This window comes from Notothenia rossii (assembly GCF_949606895.1).
Source record: "Notothenia rossii genome assembly, chromosome: 5".
In the NCBI taxonomy this organism is placed as follows: domain Eukaryota; kingdom Metazoa; phylum Chordata; class Actinopteri; order Perciformes; family Nototheniidae; genus Notothenia; species Notothenia rossii.
Genome location: NC_136903.1, coordinates 38,297,849 through 38,314,607, shown reverse-complemented (window position 1 = coordinate 38,314,607; position 16,759 = coordinate 38,297,849). Strand labels below are relative to the sequence as shown.

Here is a 16,759-nt window from a genome sequence, read left to right as displayed (position 1 = left end):
GAGAGTGTTTGTGTGAACAAATAAAAATTACAAGTAAAAGCCATTAAAAGATTGATTCCATCCGATAGCTGCAATAATACAAAACAACAGGAAAACATCTGCCTCTTCACAATGGTCAATAACGGTGAACGGATGGTCATTAAAGTAAGGTAAAATAAACAGAATCACACTAAGCCTGGTTAGTGTTGCCTGACTTTATATACGTTTTTTTTATAAGTGGGTGGTCGTGTTTTAGTGGCTTTGCTCAGCGCTACTACTTGTTCCAACTTGTATTCAATGTACTCGCCATGATTACTCAGCTCAGGTTAATCTCAGCCACCTCCATTGTAAGGGTGACGTTTGCGGTTCTTAGATCCTGCCGGGTTGCCGAGTGGTCAATTACGCCATATAGGGGAATAAACTGAAACTAGAGAATGCAATTCCTGAAGAAATTGCTAGTGGGAATGCTTTATGCTGAAAATCTGACGCTAAACTGCTATGCTGAAATGTAATGTGTAAGAAGAAAGTGAAGAATTTAGATTGAAATGATACATGAACACTGGGGGCTTGAATGTGTGATGAGAAAAGAAAAGAAAGTAAAAAGGCTTGGAAAAGCAGCAGAATATTTGAACTGCAAACTTCTGAACTAACTTGATGGCGAATGATCTGTCGCCATGGCAACGACATTTGTCGACACCCCATACTACGCTTAGATGCGTTGATGGCTGCATCGTTACCAAACTTGTGAAGTTTTGGGGCGCTTGGAGCAGTTTCACTGAAGTTATGAGAAAACCGTGTTTCACGGCGAGCATTGTGTTGCCATGGCAACGGCATTTGAAGAAATCTCAAAACTGTCCCGTAGATGTCTTCACGGCCGGACTGTTAGTACACATGTGAAGTTTGAGCACTTTTTGAACATGTTCATAGGAGTTATAGTGACATCATGTTTTATGGCGAGGGATGCGTTTCCATGAAAACGGCATATGGCTAGATCTCAGATTTGGCGTATAGCTGTTGAGGTATGGACCGGTGATATTCAAGTGAAGATTGGGGGACGATTGGACCGTGTCCATTGGACTTATAGCGACATCATGTTTTATGGCGAGGGATGCGTTTCCATGAAAACGGCATATGGTGAGATCTCAGATTTGGCGTAGAGCTGTTGAGGCATGGACCGGTGATATACAAGTGAAGATTGGGGGACGATTGGACCGTGTCCATTGGACTTATAGCGACATCATGTTTTATGGCGAGGGATGCGTTTCCATGGAAACGCCATATGGTGAGATCTCAGATTTGGTGTAGAGCTGTTGAGGCATGGACCGGTGATATACAAGTGAAGATTGGGGGACGATTGGACCGTGTCTATTGGACTTATAGCGACATCATGTTTTATGGCGAGGGATGCGTTTCCATGGAAACGGCATATGGTGAGATCTCAGATTTGGCGTAGAGCTGTTGAGGCATGGACCGGTGATATACAAGTGAAGATTGGGGGACGATTGGACCGTGTCCATTGGACTTATAGCGACATCATGTTTTAAGAATGTGGAAGAACCGTAACAAATATCTTTGAAATTTCAAAACGTGAAGCATGTCAAGGAAGTTGAGTATCTGAAGTGTAATATTTGTGTAGCTTCGGGTTAATAATGTGGCCTTTTTGGCAGTTTAACTAAAGGTGTGCGGCTGCTGCCCTGAGGAAATATCTGCCTGAAATTACAATGGGGTTTAATGGAGGAATGTTGAACGTTTTTGTCACTTCATACCCTCAAAAAGCATTTTGTTTAATTATTTTTTGCTTAATTATTTGTCATTTTTCCAGCTACGAGATGTTTTCCTACGTTTGTCATGATAAATTATGTCTCAGGAATGTAGGGTTTGGGAATTATGGCAGTTTAAAAAAATATATATGAATGCGAATTTCAAGCTGTCCTCCACTCTAGCTGTGACATCAAACAGTCTATGTTAAAATGTGAAGAAAACCTCTAAAACAAGGTCTGAACAATGTTTAATATCTCTAAAAGTAAGAATCAGATTTAAAAGTTATTTTACACTAATAATGTCAGAAATATGTTTAACATTTTAAAGTTGGAATGAGGTGTCTGAGTGAAAGTATGAATGAACTGTTGAATTGCATGAAGATTTGTTGAAGTCTGAAGATGTTCTCCATTGACTTCAATGTTAAAAATGGGATGTATTATGGGATGTATCTCTGGAATTATGAAAGTTATGAATGAGAAAAGTAATAGCCATCGATTCCCGACCGAGCTGAACGTTTTGATGTTTGAACGGAGTTTCTGCGATGTTCAATACGGGAGGAGAAGCACGGCAAAATACCGGCGGAATAATAATAAACTTTTCGTCCGTAGAAGAACAGTTGGAATGCTGTTAACAGTAGCCCGTGGGCCTTAGTTTGCCCATGCGTGCTATAGAAGAATGAGTAATTGTGGGAATGGTTCTCACTCACAATTGTCTTCTTAATGGGTTATATATCATGTAATGCTTCATGGATCCTTTATAAGGCATTAATAAGAATAATGTTTAGGTTGCAAGGTTGTGTAAAATCCCTTAGAAATGTATTCATTGTCTTAAAAACATACTAACAGCTTTACAGTGAGAAACCACAATTATAATGCGGTTATAAAAGTCGGTAATTCAAAACAGCATTAAGCTTAAAGAATTAACACCATGATGATTTTTCACAAACAGGAAAACCCAGAATATGTTCTTTTTCATGGATAACTGGCTATAGCAATACCGATGAATACATCTTGATCAAGGATTCATTGACTTAAAGGAAGTCATGCTCAAATCATTGTCAGTAACAGCTAAACCCTTCGTAAAGGATGATGGTGAGATGGTGATTCATTTGATTTCTGACAAACCAAACTTCACATTTGATCTATTTATGTACCTTTCACTTAGCTCTTTACATATATTATAATACTTTATACAACCACATCTACACCACATCAAGATCATTAAGAGGGCACTCATAGTGGAGTCATTAGGCATTCATCATTCTTTAGAATACTTTTATAAATACACATCATCATTTCTGATGCACTTAATCAACGATCATAACACATTAAAAGTGGGGTAGGTAATTCACTTCAGAAACCCTTTTTGTTATATTCCATGGAATGCTCTTAACATCCCGATAGCAATGAATATCTTAAGTGCTTTGACAATAAATACATTTCATCAGTGGAAGCCGTAGTACTGTAAAAAGCACGACCAATCATCTGAGCCGGCCCGGCTAAAGTAACTGGATGGCCTACCTGCCTGTCAGCCTTTTTCCGGCTGTGTATTTTCAAATTCTAGCGCACTCAAGCTGGTTTCTCCGAAATTACCTACCCCACCTTTAATGATGCTTATAATAATGAATGAGTGTATATTAAGTTGCTTTTTCATGCATGGTAATCTGAAGCACATTATTTCTAATGTGTAAAAATCCATACAATGCAACAATTAAGCATTATAGATGCATCGCTTCACTAACACATAACGCATGAACTATTAAAGAGCCTGTGACACGATTTCCCCCCATCATCCAAACCCATCAATTTGAGTAAATATTGTCCCCTTGAAAACCGTTACTGAACTGATTTTGGATATTTGTACTTTGATAACCATTAATCTGCCCTTCAATGTTGACCATTTCCTGGACCTTCTCGGGGATTCTTCAAGTCCCGCCAAATTATGGGTGACGTCAATGCGGGCACAGCGCTCCAGCTGCACCGTTCAGGATCCCAGCATCTGCATGTAAACGCACGATGGCGCACACAGCAGCAAGCTCAGACAGCGATGACAGTTTAATTTTGAACATGTCTGAGAGCTCATATGAGGCTGAAGGATCGGTTTATTTTGTATCTGTTAGAAGTTTAGGAATTAGGTGCGTCAATATGGGCGATCATACGGTCATGTAGCCAGTGGTGGACTGGTATAAAAAATCAGCCCGGGACTCTCGACCGGCCCACTTCGGTACCACTAGTAAATTGTCAACGGGGGGAGTGGGGGATGTGCTAGTGACTTATCCGACCGGCCCACTTCGGTACCGGCCCATCGGGATTCGTCCCGATGACCAGTCCGCCACTGCACCCAGCCCAGCCCACGGAAACTGTCCACTGGAAAAAGGGGAACCAGCTAATATGGCATGCTACAATAATATACAACAGAGAGGAGAAGCAAATACTAGCATTTTTGCTAAATATAAAACAAGAATGATCACGATATGCAGGAACAAAGTGAGGACAGATTCAAAGGATTCAGTAACTGGTGGTTTATTTTTGTTGTACTGTTTGGTAATTAAGTGGGAATAGGCTTTTTATTAGCAGGCAATTATGCAAAGCAGTCCTCATTCAAATACAGCTTTATAATATTAGCATGAAAACCCCACATAGAGAGTACAGCAATGGACTGCCACTATGTTTAATTTAAAACATTCTTGATTGAGTTGAATTCATAGAACAAATGTTGATTTTCCTTTTTAAAGTGAATGTAGAGAAGTAAATAATGAAATGAAGATGGCCGCTTTGATTTCAGTTTCCTGGTACAGGGCCTTTTCGCTGATGCATGTCACTACACTGAACATGTTGTTAGTGTTCTTAGAAACACCCGAGCTTTTCTTGCTATGACAGGTCATAAAGGCCCCCAGTGATTTACTCGCTTAGCTGAATACTCATTTCTTATTGACCTATTGGAACATTATGTAATATTTGTATTGATTAAACACTGATAAACACTAACGGGAACAGCAGAAGAAGACAGACAGGAAGTAAACACTAACGGGAACAGCAGAAGAAGACAGACAGGAAGTAAACATTAACAGGAACACATTATGGGCTCTGTCAGTGTTTAAAGACTGGTTCATGGAAAATAAACTGTGAACGGACTTGGACAGTTACAGAAAACCTCCATAAGTGCTGCCGTCATTTTAAATGATGCTGCTGTTGCTGCGGTTCAGCCGTCGCTACGAAATAGAAAACACTTATTTTCTTTGCAGAAGCAATACCATTTTTAAATCATTAGAATCATCAAAAATATATTTGAGAACAAATCATTGATTGATTTAGTCAGTAGTCAAGATTCTTTGTGTTTCCCTCAGACTCCATCACTGCAGAATCTTCCCAGGGTTCATCAGATTCTTGGGGTCCAGGCTTTCCTTGAGGCGCTGCATGACCTTCACAGCCTCTGGGCCCACCTCCTCACACAGCAGTGCTCTCTTCCCCAGGCCCACCCCGTGCTCCCCTGTGCAGGTCCCGTCCATGGCCAGGGCCCGCCTGGGGGAACACACACACACACACACACACACACACACACACACACACACACACACACACACACACACACACACACACACACACACACACACACACACACACACACACACACACACACACACACACACACACACACACACACACACACACACACACACACACACACACACACACACTTTAGCTGATGATACAACACATGTATACAACTAAACACATTAGTAAGGTTTCAATTATTATGCTTATGGTAGCAGAATAAAAAAAGAGATTTGAAAAATAAATACAAATTGTGTTTGAAAAGCATATAAAAGTAAATACAAGCTTTAACTGAGTTTTCACTTTAGGTTTTCTACATGTGTTACTGAAAGCGATACTCATCATTTTGCTGTTTGGTATTGCAGCGCCGTCTTGTTATTCCCATGCGGAAAGGGCCAAATGTTAAGCATGACATGAATAAAGACTAGCTAATTAAAAGGTGCATACTGATGATCATTTACCGTTTGGACCAGCAGTGTACATATATTTATTTCTGGAGGTTCAAATGGCAGGGTACTTGCATTTGTCAATTCATTTTAATACATTTCTTAAATGTCCTTTAACAACCCTGGAATAACAGATTCATGTTTTGATGATCAGTAGTTCAGTTGATTTACCTGGCCAGCCTCTCAGTGAACAGGTGGACCCTGTGCAGCTCCTCGGGGTCGCTGGGCTCCACCACCATGAGGCAGTGGAAGTTACCGTCACCCACATGACCTGCTATCGGACCTGAGGACAGCACTCATTACTCTGACTGAATAATATCTGTCCTCACTTAATTCTGTCACCAAGAACCACTGCTGCTTTTCTACTCTGTGTGAGGTCAGCTTGTTGTTGTCTTTTGGGAAGTACATTAAAACTTTTTGATTGTAATGTCAAATCAGCAATATAACAACCTCTTTGTCAATTCAATACTTTCAGATCCTGTTGGTTCATGAAGCTTGAAGATAGGTCAGGGCGGGGGCCCTTTGTCTAGCCATTAACTATGGAAGTATGAAAAAAATAACAGAATAAATATGGAAATAAATAATACAGTAATTAAAAACATTTAAGAATAAATATACAGTATGTGTAAAATAAATACAAAAAGGAATGAATCCTGAAATAAATTCATGATTATATTAAAAAAGAATAAATAAATGAATGCTGAGATAAATATGAAAATGAATAAATAAAAGAGTAAATGTCTGAGAAGAAACAGGATATATTAGCAAACAGTAGGATGAAAGTATGAGAGTATATATCTATATTATACATTTATTACCAACTGGATACATATGTATTCATATATTTGTTAAACTGCTGCCACACTGCCAGGTCAACATCAAGTATACTGTATTTCTCATTTTTGGCCACACCTATTTCATTCCCACATCAAATGGTCAACATAAGGTATATGCTTGATTTTGAATATACTTAAAGGTCCCATTTCATGTCGGTTATTACCCGTCCCCTTGTGTGTTATGTAGCTTTTTCTGGATATAAACGGTCTGCAGAGTCACAAACCCTCAAAGTACACCCTGTAGAGCAGGGGTGCCCACACTTTTTCAGCTTGGGAGCTACTTTTAAAATGACCACGCCCAAAAGATCTATCTACAGGGCCCAATCTGCCCAATCTGTGTCGCAAGCGCGAGGGGGGGGGGGGGTGCTAGTGGAGTAAACGGCGGATAAACTTTGGCACGCTTACACTAATTGCGCCGCATAAGCGCATAATAGTGCGCCAAATTTGCGCTTCACATGAGGAAGTGAGGCCCCCTCATAACTGCATGAACCTGAATGGCACAATACAACTCAGACTGGCTTACCTGTACGTCAATCAAGTGGCAAATGCCATAGTAAGGATGGATGGATGATACAAAAAAAAAAAAATGTAATTAAAAAAAAACGTAATGGGCACCCCTGCTGTAGAGAGTAAAACTCAAACACATAAAAGACCTGTCTATGCTGCCCCAGAACGCCTCGTTGGAGATTTCTCTTTTTCTATTGTTTTCTTCCTGGGTACAGTGACGTGCCCATACCCAAATGGACCAATCCGTGGAGCCACACACACACACACACACACACACACACACACACACACACACACACACACACACACACACACACACACACACACACACACACACACACACACACACACACACACACACACACACACACACACACACACACACACACACACACACACACACACACACACACACACACACACACACACACACACACACACACACCCTTTCTCAGCCGCAGCTCCGCACACACACAGGCTGAGTTCCACGGTGTCTTGCTGTCTCGCAGACCCCACGCAGCAACCAGGAAACGACACCAGTAATCCAGCTCACAATGTCCGCTGCTCGAGCCTCAAAGGGTGTTGTAACTTCTTTTATTTTAGGCAGTAGAAACATTTGTTTATTTTCTCCTTGATAGAAGTTAAGGGTAAAATGTTTCACAGGAAATGCTTTTATTTTGACGTGCAAGTATGTGTCCTGCTCTGACAGCTTCCTGTTTTTGATATGGAAATTGAATGCGAGCATGTCCAGTGCATTTTCTCTGTCTTCCACCGTTCTTGTTGGAAACTGTTAAATTAATATAAACTAAAAGTTCAGTTTGGACAAGATGTCGCTTGGTTCTTCATTCAAAGCTTCTATTACACAACAAAGGGCGGAGCAGCGAGGCGTCCCGCCAAAACGGCACCCAGACCCCACACAGCATTCTCATCTTTTTGTCATTACTGGTTTCATTTTCTGGTTGCCAACGCCATTGTAACACATAAACACTGATGTTCCGCTGTAACGGTGGTGGACTCATCAGAGCACAGTGGGCTCATAGGGAGGGGGGGTGGGAGGGGGGGGCAGGAGCTCCAACAAGCCGGTTAGGACAGAGAGTGAATACACATACTATACAGAGATGCTGTACGAGAAACCAATGTGAGTTTGGAAAACTGCACAATGTAAATCTATTCTAGTAGACCTCAACAATGGAATTATGATCAGTAGAACTGGCCATGACATGGGACCTTTAACTAATTTGAATAGATGTATTATACTGAAAATGGCACCAGGAACCCAAACTGTTATGTTTTATTAACACTTTATCTAAAAGTCATTTTGAAGGTGTATAACCACGTGTTAGATAAAGCATTAGTTCAGATCATTAAAAACACTATCAAATGTAAATCATAATTCAATTATAATCAGTAGCAGTGATTTATTTTAAATGTAATATCTGTGAGGTTTCTGCAGTTAGTGTAAATGCATGGATTGTTATAATTACAATACTTTCAGAGGTTAACAATGATATGAACCATTGTTGACATATACACTAAGTGTACTTGATGTAGACAAGTGTTTTGTGTTCCTGCAGCTCACCTGTCAGTCTGTTCTCCATCAGGTCCTGCTTCGTGTCCACGATGATCTGAGGCAGGCGAGACAGAGGGACACACACATCTGTAGCGTAAGCCTGTAGGACACACACACGCACACGCACACACACACATTTTATGGCAGCTTCTGGTGCAGACGTATGTTCAAAGGGGATACGACCCCATAACAGATTAAACGCACCATGACCTTGATTAGAATGACATATTTCTTATTGTTTGTAAATTGTTGAAAACATTTGGGATAGTGGAGGTACATAACTCAAAAAAGTAAATAGCATTTGCCTGTTCTTTGGACATTGACATGAGGAAATGTTACATATGAAACCTTTAAGTGGCAGAGGCCTCCTCACCTTGCAGCCGGGCCTCAGGGCCAGAGCAGCGTACCAGGCGTCATGGCGAGCCTTCCACAGCCGCTCCCGTGATCCTGCATCTCGAGCCCACTGGAAATCTGATCCACCGTTACTCTGAGTGATGTCCTCTGTAGAAATAGGCACACAAATACACACACAATATTTAACTGCAAAAAAGTCTCATATATACGGGAGTCACTCGGGGGGGTTGAGTATCTTGCCTAAGGACACTTGGACATAGGGTGACCAGGTGTCCAGCTTTGTGCGGGACTGCACAGCATTTTTATAATTTGTCCTGTGTCTCACAAATTGAGACAATGTCCCATATTTGATTGACAGTCGCTCAGAAAGTCGAAACTTTGATTTTGTCCAATGGCTGTCAAGAAAGTGCTCAAATGTAGTTTTTTGGCAGGAGACTTGAATAAATGCAGATGTACGGCAATATAAAATAAATACTAGAAAGAGAATTATGTTGACCCTAAACAAGAAAACGTAACCTAGCAGTAATAAAGGATTTTTTTTTATTACAGTAAATGATAGAGAACTGTTCAATTTCCATAGTACTGCAGATAACTATATATTGGGATATCCCAACTGTGGAACACAAATATCTACAACCACATTTTCATGAAATAATTTAAAAAGCAATAAACGAATATTGTGGTAACAGATCGGCACTAAACAGCTAGCGCAGCTAAAATCAATATTTATTTTCTCCACGCTGCATGACTCGAGCATCCTGTCTATGTGATGCATTACAAGATCACACCTAGATATTTCATAATTCTGTGAAAGTTACTTATTTCCAAAATTCCTAATTTCCTTACTATTCATAATGATTTTAGAGGTCAATTGTATTAAAATGTAGGTTTCTGTCCAACAGCAGTACTGTATGACTTGTTGCCTGCCTGTGTGTGTGTGTACCCTCACACACCGGCGGTGAGCACCTGTTCCTCCACGCTCCGCTCCGAGCCGTGGAACTCCAGGAAGAGGGTGGGGCTCACAGCGTAGGACAGAGAACTGAACCTGTTACAGGCATCCATCATCACATCGTCCAGGAACTCTACACACACACACACACACACACACACACACACACACACACACACACACACACACACACACACACACACACACACACACACACACACACACACACACACACACACACACACACACACACACACACACACACACACACACACACACACACACACACACACACACACACACAGATGTCAGTGTGATGCATCTAACCAGGTCATTCTTCTGACATCTGTAAACTTTACTAATGGGTAAAGACACATTTTTCAAATGCCAACAATTGATATTGATTTAATTTCTCACATGTGTATTCTATTATCGTCCTGCAGGAAGCTTCTCAGAGCGGGATCAATAAAGTGGAATCTTTGCCTTCTTTAAAGGCAGTTCTCCCACACATGTTCACTCTCGCTTCATCTCTTAATGGCTGCTGTATAACAGCTTCTTGCAGGAGGGATACATTAACATGGCTGACACTTCACACATCTTTTAGCCTTCAGTGTTTTATATGCGTTCCCCTACAGTTTATTTGTATTAAACAGATCTTCAGTCCTGCCACAGGCTGTGTGGAAAGAGGAGATTATTGAAGAAATAAACTGAAAACTTGCCCAAACTATTTAGTCATGGTCTTTCTCGTTGTCTTTATCACACTCAAAATATCCAACCATCCCAATGAGAGTTTATTACATTGCATTTTACTGTGTCTGTGCTCACAAGTACAAGTACTCAAATCTTGTACTTGAGTAAAAGTAGAAGCACTCAGGTCTTGTACTTGAGTAAAAGTAGAAGCACACAGATCTTGTACTAGAGTAAAAGTAGAAGTACTCAGGTCTTGTACTTGAGTAAAAGTAGAAGTACTCAGATCTTGTACTTGAGTAAAAGTAATAGTCCCAGAGTGTAGGAATACTCTGTTACAGTAAAAGTCCTGCATTCAAAATGTTCCTCAAGTAAAAGTAGAAAAGTATTATCATCAAAATATAGTGAAAGTAGCGACAGTAAAAGTAGTCATTGTGCAGATTGGTCCATTTCAGAATAACATATATGATATATATATATTTATATTAGAGTGTTGTATGTCTTGTAATAATGGACCAAGAGTCTCTTTAAATAAAGATAATGATGATGATGATGATGATGATGATGATGATGATGATGATGATGATGATGATGATGATGATGATGATGAAGATGATGATGATGATATGTTTTATAATGATTGATCATGAAAGTGTTCTCAAAGCTGGTAAAGGTGCAGCTAGTTTGAATGACTTTGTATACTGCAGGGTAGCTTGTGAATTTACTCCAGGTGGAACTAAAGTCTGATTTAACACTTGGTTATATTTCACATCATTCATCCACATCTGCAAAGTAACTAAAGGGATTAAATACATGTAGTGGAGTAAAAGTACACTATTTAGTTTCTAAAAAATACAATAAAAAAAAAAACATTTCTGAAATGTTTCTGATTTACCTAAGAGAGGTATCAAATCTGATATCACAGATCAAATCTCTCATTTACAGCGTGTTCACAGTATATCACTGTTAAATGAGACTGCTAATTATCATTACGCTTAACATTAGCCGCCTTTAGCTTAGCGGTGGTGACGTGAGGTCATGTGACCGTGATGTGGTTCCTTTATAGCCTAATGTTGATTTGTCATCTGCCACTGAAAAATCATAAAGTGGTGTTAATGTGTGGAGATTATTCTGCTGAACAAAACGTGTAAATATCATAAACGTGTGTTTGCCACAGATCTAAGTTTCTGCACTGGGGATGCTAACTTCAAGGTCGGCCCACATCATCACTGCCTCACTCTATACTGCTTATATCAACTAAACCTGAAGTCATGTGACCATGAGGTAGTTATTTAATAGTATAATGATTTTAATTCTGGAGATTGCATAAATGCCTAAACAATCATAACAGTGGTGTTAATATGTGGAGATTTTCACATTTGAAGGTATTATAAAAGTGTGTTTTCCACAGATCTTATTTTCTGCAAACATCACATTGTTTTTAGTGGACGGGTCTCTTGAGTGTGGATGAGGGGCTCCCTCCTCACCGATGCGGGCGATGGGCACCCCCGCCTGGAGGATCTGCACCGTGCTGTCCACAGCGGCCTGCACCGAGGGGAAGGAGCACACGGCCGACACCATGGCCTCTGGGATGCCGTACAGGCGCAGGGTTGCCTTGGTGATGATCCCCAGGGTGCCCTCCGACCCCACCAACAGGTTGGTCAGGTTGTAGCCGGCGGCTGTCTTCCTGAATAATGACACAGACAGAAAAGAAGGGTAAGACTGTTTAAGATGCATTGGGCTATGTTGCATATTTGTGGGTGAAAATCTCCGAGGTGCACCTGGGGCGCCGGCCTCTCCCAGCCGTGTGTAGGACCGTCCCATCAGCCAGCACCACTTCCAGGTTCAGAACGTTCTCCCTCATGGTCCCATAACGCACTGCGTTGGTACCGGACGCACTGGTGGCCGCCATGCCACACAGAGAGGCATCGGCCCCGGGGTCTGAGGACATAAAGGAACATTAGTGGTGTTTTTTAACAGAACATTGAAACCAGCTATAATCCTGTCACACATCTCAAGACGCTTGACCTACATTTAAAAAAGCAAACTGTTTTTGAAGTGTAGTCTTTTTCCCACCTATCCTGACTATGTTTTTTATAAAGTTGGAACACACTTTGGGCTCGAGATTTCTTTCTCAATATCACCCACTGCTGGACGTGTACATTAAAACTACTTTAATGTCAGCAGGAAACTAATTGGAAAAATTGTTTTATCTTTTCCACACAGACCTTTTGGCTACTTCTGAATCCAGGGACATGTGGGAACTTGATTCAAATCTAAAGTCCTGTCACTACAGCGGAGGGATTTGAGTTTTGGTGCTTTACAGAACATCAGTGCAGATTTAGCTCTCCATGCTACTATACCATTTGATTGTATATAACTAGCCATGACATTTTAAATGCTGGTGTGACCAGGCCTGTGTTCCACTCACTGAACCAAAATATCTGAGTGTGACTGACCAACAGGAAACCACAGGCCGGTGCCTCTCAGGTATGAGTTGAGGGCCTTCCGGGTCACACCGGGCTCCACCGTCACATCAAAGTCCTCCGGGTGGAGATCCAGAACCTGGTCCATGTTCCTCAGACTGAAACACACGCCACCCTGAGGGCAGGAAGAAGACCCAATGTAACTGCAGTTAGAACATAAGATCTTTGGCAAACAAACATTTATAATACTTACACGTTTTGTTCAGCAGGATTATATACACTTATTAACACTACTTTATGATTTTTGAAGTGTAAATGCAATCGATAGAAGTAAAAAGCTAACATTAGGCTATAAACAAACTACAAGACGGTCACATGGGTTCACGTAAACACCGCTAAGATAAAGGCTAATGTTCGGTGTGATGAGGTTTAGTGGTCTCATTTAGCCATTTGTTTAGTAACTGTTGTTTTTATGACACTTAGAAGTTTCGTACATTCACCAGTGCAGCATTTACTGACCTATTTTCCAGACGAGGGAACCGGAAGTTGTAAAATGCCAACTAATTTCCAGGTTTTAGGACTCATTCTTGCACCACTCTATTTTACTTTTATTACCACTCCCATTTAGAAATAATGAATGCACATGTAAACAGTCAGAGACAGAGACACAGACAGAGAGACACACACACACACACTTCCTCTCTCTCTCACCTTGACTGCGCTAACCCCTCCTTCCAGACCAGTTCCAGTGCCAAAGGGGATGATGGGAAGGTTGTGCTGGTGGCAGACCTTGGCCAGGGCGCTGACCTCCTCCACACAACGAGGAAACACCACCACATCTGGAGGACAGCATCTGCACCGCAGCACACAAACACATTCTCCATATCTCCCCACTTAACTATTTTATAAGGGGTCACAAGCCAAGAAGAGGAAACCACTGGTTGAATATTCAACGATTTGTTGTATTTTATATAACATTAGTTTACTCTGAAATGTAGGTACAATCTGCAGCAGTCAGATAAATGGAGTTAATCGTACACAGTTTCTCTGAAATAATGGAGTATATACAGTGGGGCAAAAAAGTATTTAGTCAGCCACCAATTGTGCAAGTTCTCCCACTTAAAAAGATGAGAGAGGCCTGTAATTTTCATCCTAGGTATACCTCAACTATGAGAGACAAAATGAGAAAAAAAATCCAGAAAATCACATTGTCTGATTTTTAAAGACTTTATTTGCAAATTATGGTGGAAAATAAGTATTTGTTCAATAACAAAAGTTCATCTCAATACTTTGTTATATACACTTTGTTGGCAATGACAGAGGTGAAACGTTTTCTGTCAGTCTTCACAAGGTTTTCACACACTGTTGCTGGTATTTTGGCCCATTCCTCCATGCAGATCTCCTCTAGAGCAGTGATGTTTTGGGGCTGTCGCTGGGCAACACAGACTTTCAACTCCCTCCAAAGATTTTCTATGGGGTTGAGATCTGGAGACTGGCTAGGCCACTCCAGGACCTTGAAATGCTTCTTACGAAGCCACTCCTTAGTTGCCCGGGCGGTGTGTTTGGGATCATTGTCATGCTGAAAGACCCAGCCACGTTTCATCTTCAATGCCCTTGCTGATGGAAGGAGGTTGTCACTCAAAATCTCACGATACATGGCCCCATTCACACTTTACACGGATCAGTCGTCCTGGTCCCTTTGCAGGAAAACAGCTCCAAAGCATGATGTTTCCACCCCCATGTTTCACAGTAGGTATGGTGTTCTTTGGATGCAACTCAGCATTCTTTCTCCTCCAAACACGTCTAGTTGAGTTTTTACCAAAAAGTTATATTTTGGTTTCATCTGACCATATGACATTCTCCCAATCCTCAGAACTTCAGACGGGCCTGGACATGTACTGGCTTAAGCAGGGGGACACGTCTGGCACTGCAGGATTTGAGTCCCTGGCGGCGTAGTGTGTTACTGATGGTAGCCTTTGTTACTTTGGTCCCAGCTCTCTGCAGGTCATTGACTAGGTCCCCTCGTGCGGTTCTGGGATTTTTGCTGACCGTTCTTGTGATCATTTTGACCCCACAGGGTGAGATCTTGCGTGGAGCCCCAGATCGAGGGAGATTATAAGTGGTCTTGTATGTCTTCCATTTTCTAATAATTGCTCCCACAGTTGATTTCTTCACACCAAGCTGCTTATCTATTGCAGACTCAGTCTTCCCAGCCTGGTGCAGGTCTAAAATTTTGTTTCTGGTGTCCTTTGACAGCTCTTTGGTCTTGGTCATAGTGGAGTTTGGAGTTTGACTTTTTGAGGTTGTGGACAGGTGTCTTTTATACTGATAACGAGTTCAAACAGGTGCCATTAATACAGTTAACAAGTGGAGGACAGAGGAGGCTCTTAGAGAAGAAGTTACAGGTCTGTGAGAGCCAGAAATCTTGTTTGTTTGCAGGTGACCAAATAGTTATTTTACCAAGGAATTTACCAATTAATTCATTAAAAATCCTAAAATGTGATTTCCTGGATTCTTTCACCCCATTCTGTCTCTCATAGTTGAAGTGTACCTAGGATGAAAATTACAGGCCTCTCTCATCTTTTTAAGTGGGAGAACTTGCACAATTGGTGGCTGACTAAATACTTTTTTGCCCCACTGTATCTGTCCATCAACCACTGGTATTCTTACCTTTTTTTATTGTAACACAACTATCTTTTTGCTATACATTTTGTTGTATTGAAACATGACTGCCTTTTGATATTATGTAAGTGTGAGAGGGACTGACCTGTGTATCGACTCGTCCCTGCCGTGTTGTTCTCTCACAGCCGCACCAAATGAGACGCCACCCTCTCCACATATAGACCTGAGAGCAGAGAGCACGCTGCCCACAGCAGCACTCTGCACGCACACACGCACACACACACACACACACACACACACACACACACACACACACACACACACACACACACACACACACACACACACACACACACACACACACACACACACACACACACACACACACACACACACACACACACACACACACACACACACACACACACACACACACACACACACACACACACACACACACGCTAAAGGCTAACTGTGAATTTTAATTGGGTAATTGAATGGCATGTCTTAGAAGAACTACTTGGGAAAAACTAAATGTAGCGGTGGGATATTTTCACATTTACATTTTTGAGTTTAGGGTTTATTTAGACTAACCACATTAGGGAATTGTCCAAAATCTGTGTATCTACGGTCCATTTGTTTTTCTTTATTAAACAAGTAAACGGAAGAGCGTCTGCGATGCGTTTTTGCTTTTTACCTTACTAAATGGTCTAATGGTCATTGGATCGAAGGGCGGGGCGAAACTCATGGAAGTGATTTCAAAACAAAAGCACTCTATGCTAAAATCAGACTTTGAATCACTACAGTATCTTTCTGAAGGACCGGTGATTATTATAAGCAAGGTGAATTTAGCAATCACAACGAAAAAGGCCAAGGCACATAGTGAGCCCAGAAAATGAATGTTATTAAGGGCTGTAAATATAATAAGCCTATCTCTAAAATGGACAACATTGTGAGGAGATTTAAACTATACAGCGGTTCTGCACTGCGGTCACTCAGACGCCTCTCCACTTTGTTTTTTCAAATCAGCTGCTCTTCATTTTTCCTGCTATATTTGACGAGTGATAC

General features: G+C 41.2%; 1 protein-coding gene across 1 annotated transcript in view; it reads right to left on the bottom strand.

The window, feature by feature from the left end:
- Positions 1-4,246: 4,246 nt before the first annotated feature.
- Positions 4,247-16,759, bottom strand: part of ldhd (lactate dehydrogenase D) — a 34,695-nt gene continuing 22,182 nt past the window's right edge. Inside the window, exons 2-11 of the mRNA XM_079681824.1 lie at positions 15,837-15,949; positions 13,781-13,922; positions 13,103-13,244; positions 12,425-12,584; positions 12,131-12,330; positions 9,961-10,089; positions 9,027-9,154; positions 8,663-8,753; positions 5,912-6,023; positions 4,247-5,261 (exon numbers count right to left, since the gene is read on the bottom strand). Of these exons, the coding sequence (XP_079537950.1) occupies positions 5,093-5,261; positions 5,912-6,023; positions 8,663-8,753; positions 9,027-9,154; positions 9,961-10,089; positions 12,131-12,330; positions 12,425-12,584; positions 13,103-13,244; positions 13,781-13,922; positions 15,837-15,949 (1,386 nt within the window). The 3' untranslated portion in view covers positions 4,247-5,092. The remainder of the gene's footprint in view (positions 5,262-5,911; positions 6,024-8,662; positions 8,754-9,026; positions 9,155-9,960; positions 10,090-12,130; positions 12,331-12,424; positions 12,585-13,102; positions 13,245-13,780; positions 13,923-15,836; positions 15,950-16,759) is intronic.